Source organism: Opisthocomus hoazin, chromosome 6, assembly GCF_030867145.1.
Source record: "Opisthocomus hoazin isolate bOpiHoa1 chromosome 6, bOpiHoa1.hap1, whole genome shotgun sequence".
Lineage (NCBI taxonomy): Eukaryota > Metazoa > Chordata > Aves > Opisthocomiformes > Opisthocomidae > Opisthocomus > Opisthocomus hoazin.
The window spans coordinates 17,253,223-17,258,358 of NC_134419.1; the positions used below are offsets into that span (position 1 = coordinate 17,253,223).

The 5,136-nt window shown below is 55.8% G+C and overlaps 1 protein-coding gene across 1 annotated transcript; it reads left to right on the forward strand.

Annotated features, from left to right (window-relative positions):
- Positions 1–948: 948 nt before the first annotated feature.
- CCN1 (cellular communication network factor 1) lies at positions 949–3,579 on the forward strand. The gene is given in 7 exon segments (XM_075424846.1): positions 949–1,050; positions 1,053–1,086; positions 1,089–1,183; positions 1,273–1,489; positions 1,843–2,181; positions 2,325–2,527; positions 2,638–3,579. Coding segments are annotated over 7 exon segments (1,290 nt in total). The 3' UTR covers positions 2,938–3,579.
- The last annotated feature ends 1,557 nt before the right edge of the window (positions 3,580–5,136 follow it).

The following is a 5,136-nucleotide window of genomic DNA, read 5'->3' on the forward strand; positions in this document are numbered from 1 at the left end:
GGCCGGGGGCAGCGCGGGGGCGGCACTTACCCGCCGCTCGGTGCCCGTGTCGCCGTCCCGTCCCTGACCCCTCGGCCGCGGCCGGGCCGCCGGGCCCGGCTCCCCCCGCCCCGCGCGCACGGCCCTCACCGGCGGCGCGCGCAGGCGGGGAGCCTCGCGGGCAGGTTAACGGCGTCCCCCTCCGCCTCGTACCCCCCCCCCCCCCCCCCGCGCTTTTCATGGGCTTTGGGTTGGTTTTTTTTTTTTGCAAGTCTCGGCTCTGCCCTGGACCGGCGCCTGCACCTCCCAGCCCCGGAGGCGGCCGAGGAGCGCCCGACCCCAGACTGGCGCTGGCCGCCGAGAGCCCCGGGGCCGGGGCCGGTGGAGCCGCGGGCTGAGGCGCTGGGCCGGGGGGCGGCGCGGGGCTCCTCGGTCACCGCGGGCAGATCGCGTGAAAAACAGGAATTCCAGAGAGCCTGCCGCCCTGGGAACCGGAGCTAAGGCTATATTTAACAGCATCTGAAGCTGTCAAGAATGCCTTGTGGTTGGACAACACACCAGAAAAATGTGAAAAATGCGGGCTACTGCTCTACCAAATATGGAAATATTGTTACGTCTGGTGCCTGAGCCCCCATCTGGAAGCGCTCACGGCCGCGAAAGGAACGGACGCCGCAACAGGAGCCCAACCCCCCCCAGCCCCCGGGCCGCTACGAGCGGGGACCAGCCGGCGGGACCGGGCCGCTGGCCGCGGGATGCCCGCCGGTCTCGGCCCCGGCCGGACACCGGGCGCAGCGCTCCGTCTCTGCCTCCGGCAGCGGCGGTCACGACACAGCCCGCGCCCCCCCGCCCCGGAGCGGCCCGGCCGGCGGGGAGGGGGGGCGGAGGGGGACCCCCCGCCGCCTGCGTCCGCAGGGCCGGGAGACGGGGCGGGGCGGGGCGGCCGCGCCGCGCGCCAGCCGCATTCCTGGGATGCCGCGAGCGCTGGACGCGGCCGCGGCCCGGAACGCGCGACGTCAGCGCCGCGGCGCACGCGGCGGCCCCGCGCCCCTATATAAGGCCGTCTCGCCGCGCTGCTGCCTCAGACCGCGCCGGCCCCGCTCCGCGCCCGCTGCCTTCTCTGGCTCCCGCTCCGCCGGTGCTGGACATGGGCTCCGCGGGCACCCGCCCCGCTCTGGCGGCCGCTCTCCTCTGCCTGGCCCGCCTGGTAAGTGCCCGGAGGTGTCTGCGCGGTGGCGGGGGGGCCACTGGGCTCCGCTCCGCTCCCGGCGCTGACCGCTCTGCTCCGCTCCGCAGGCCCTGGGCTCGCCCTGCCCCGCCGTCTGCCAGTGCCCGGCGGCCGCGCCGCAGTGCGCCCCGGGCGTGGGGCTGGTGCCGGACGGCTGCGGCTGCTGCAAGGTCTGCGCCAAGCAGCTGAACGAGGACTGCAGCCGGGCGCAGCCCTGCGACCACACCAAGGGGCTCGAGTGCAACTTCGGCGCCAGCCCCGCCGCGCCCAGGGGCATCTGCAGAGGTAAGCGGCTCCCCCCCCCCCCCACCTCCGCGGCGACAGCCCCCCGTCCCCGCCGGGCCCGAGTTTTAGTAATTTCGAGTCCTTGTATGGTTATGCTTTGTTGTCGGTAGCTTGGCAGAAAGGCACATGACTTCAGCGGTCTGGAATGCGATTCAGTACGTCTGGGCTCCCTCCGCTAAACGCGCATAAGGAAAAGTGATTCCTGACTAACTTATTGTTCTGGCTCCGCGTCTCCGGGGGGTTGTAGGGAGCTCCGCCGTAAATTGAATTTAACAGACCAGCAGATACCTAGGCTTAAACGAGCGATCCCCGCCGCTCACTTCCCTCCTTTCCCTCTCTGTTGATCCCTGCAGCGCAGTCCGAGGGGAGACCGTGTGAATACAACTCCAAAATCTACCAGAACGGCGAAAGCTTCCAGCCGAACTGTAAACACCAGTGTACGTGCATAGATGGAGCTGTGGGCTGCATCCCACTCTGCCCGCAAGAGCTCTCCCTCCCCAACCTAGGCTGCCCCAGCCCCAGGCTGGTCAAGGTCCCCGGGCAGTGCTGCGAGGAGTGGGTCTGCGATGAAGGCAAGGATGAGCTGGAAGGCTTCTTTGGCAAAGAGTTTGGTCTGGACGATTCCGAAGGTGAACTAACCAGGAACAATGAGCTCATTGCCATCGTGAAAGGAGGCCTGAAAATGCTGCCTGGTGAGTGTGGGCTGGTCTGTGTGACAGTGGCAGTTGCGGGGAGGAGGTGGGAGGCTGGCTGTACGACTCCTTAGACCCCAACGGAAAGAAAGAAACCCAGGGAGAGGGGTACGTTCAGGCTAAGCCCTCCTTTTCTTTTCCAGTTTTTGGATCTGAGCCACAAAGCCGAGCCTTTGAGAACCCCAAATGCATTGTGCAAACAACGTCCTGGTCCCAGTGCTCTAAGACATGTGGAACTGGCATCTCCACAAGGGTTACCAACGACAATCCCGACTGCAAGCTCATCAAAGAGACCAGAATATGTGAAGTGAGGCCGTGTGGCCAGCCTAGCTATGCCTCCCTAAAGGTAAATACAGACTCTTCCGGTGCTCCTCTTCTTCCCAAACTACTTCGGGGAGAGGGTAAAGGCTGGAGAAGAATCTCCTGCTAATAAATGTTATTGCCTCTCCTTTGCAGAAGGGAAAAAAATGTACCAAGACTAAGAAGTCCCCATCCCCAGTGAATTTTACTTACGCCGGCTGTTCCAGCGTGAAGAAGTACCGCCCCAAGTACTGTGGCTCCTGTGTGGATGGCAGGTGCTGTACGCCCCAGCAGACCAGGACTGTCAAGATCAGGTTCCGCTGCGATGATGGGGAAACCTTCACCAAGAGCATCATGATGATCCAGTCCTGCCGGTGCAGCTACAACTGTCCACACGCGAATGAAGCTTACCCCTACTACAGACTGGTCAATGACATTCACAAATTCAGGGACTAAGCTGTGTTGGGGGTGGGATGCTCAACAGAAATTTGAAGTAACCAGCCATGGAGAAAAGGACCCTTGATGGAAATGGTGCCTTGCCCATTCGAGGGAAACACTGAGATGTTACAAGAGTGCACTGTGCAACTGGACACTAATGCAACAGAGATTTAAGCATACTTAAAGCTTCATAGTACTGGAGCAACTTAACTGCTTCTTTTTGGAGCACCTTACCTAATTATATACTGTTTTCTGTTTGTAAGTGATCAGATAAATGTTCTGTTCCGGTTATGAAAACTTCTTTTCTGTCCTGTTCAGTTTAAACACTATGCTTCTCCCCCTCCCTCCATCTTCTCCCACCCTTCCCCAACCAAGTTGGAAGTTACATTCCTTCCTGAGGTGGGCACTTGTGGGGTGTTCACAGTGGCAGCTATTATGTACCAACTGTAGTTTAATGGCAAACAGAAATCAGTTGTTTTAAAGCTGAGTATTTTATTTATCAAACTGTAGCTTTTGTGTTTTTCTCTGAGGGTTTTTTTCTTACCCCTTCCAGCCCCTGTAATACTGGAATAAGTTGTAAATGATTTTAATTTTATATTCAATGAATTAAAAGAATTTATTTATGGAATGAATCATTTAATAAAGAAAATATTTACCTAACCACTCCTAGTAGAGCACTGTCATAGGCAACAGACTTAAATTTCTGGGAAAAATCTGACTTCTGAAAATCTTAAGATTCTCTGGAAGTTTAAAACAAGCTCTACACCAGATGCAGCAGTGGACGAGAAAGCCGAGTCTAATTCTTTGGGTAAATGACATTTTGAAGTGGTGTCTGCAGCCCCACACTCCAGAGAGCAGAGACAGGAAAAAGCTGCTTGGTGCTGAAAGTGAATGTTTGATAGAGAGACTGAAATGTTAATTAGACTGTCAGATTATTCAAACTGTCCTGGAATTTGCAACATAAGGTACTTCATTAGAATGCAGCGCATGCACGCTGATGTCCAACAGTGGGGTGGAAGCGGTCCTCAGGTCTCACGCTTTTTGGTGGCTGCTTTTTGCAAATTAATACATTTCTGCGGCAGAGGAATGTTTCCTGCAGTCTGCAGGAGGCAGTCTGCTTTCACTAAATTCAAATTAAGTGAGCTCGAAGCAATGACTTTTGTTAATCCTAATAACCCAGTGATGAAAAGTAAACATACTGTTAACAGGAGAAGAATGTGAGGAATTTCGAGTACTTCTCCCATAGCATAAACGGCAAAGCAGCCGCTCTTATCCTCACCTCCCCTTCCCGCTTTTTAAGGATGTAATTGCACTTGCTCCTGGGGGACACCGATGACATCTGGCTAATGGAGAGAGCCCTAATATAGCTGGCATGCATTAAGAAAATGACATTTCAAAAAATGAACTAGAGGAGGAGCTGAGAAAGCGGCATCGAACATTTGTACTGTGCAGGTCAGCATAAAGCTGTGCCACAGGTAAGCCTGACAGGAAACCGCCAACAGGTTGTTGCTTTTTCTCCCCTCCTCGCGGGTTAGTTGTCTGGAAAAACATCCTCCCATGGGCTTTAGGAAGAAAGCTACTTCCCATAAAAACCAGAGACAGAGTCTGAGGTTTTAGAACTGTGAAGGGGTGTCCTCCAGTGTCACATAGGTAGATGCAGAAGCAGTTAACAGTCAACTTTTTATTAGGTTAGACATAAATATTTCAATGAACAGCCAAATATCTCAGCAGCTCATCTCTGGCAGCTAATGCTTTCCCTGAGAATTTACAACCCTCTCACTTCTGCTCAGTCAAGTTTTCTCCCCGCGGGCATTCAGAACTGGAGCTGTTCTGGAATTCACCACCTGGCCACCAGCTCAGCTGTACCTCAACTTGTCTGTACAATATTTGTTGACAGTAAAAGTGTAAAGTGCAGTGAAGCACTTTTGTTTGGCTTCTACTTACATCTAGCACTGAACATGTCACCGCCTCAGCCGCACGCTGAGAAATCGTCAGGTTTCTGTGCTGGGTTGCTGCACGGAGCGAGGAAGAGGAGCAGCCCTGCTGCTCACAGACACACGGCAGCTGCACACACATTCCTTGCCATCCCCACCATCGCTTACGCTTGAATGACACCCATCTTCAAACCAACGTAAGCAGCAGTTCCTTGAAAAATGACATATACCTGTGAGTACACTACGTGCGCAGACCGTGTGTCTGCAACACGCACACGGCGCA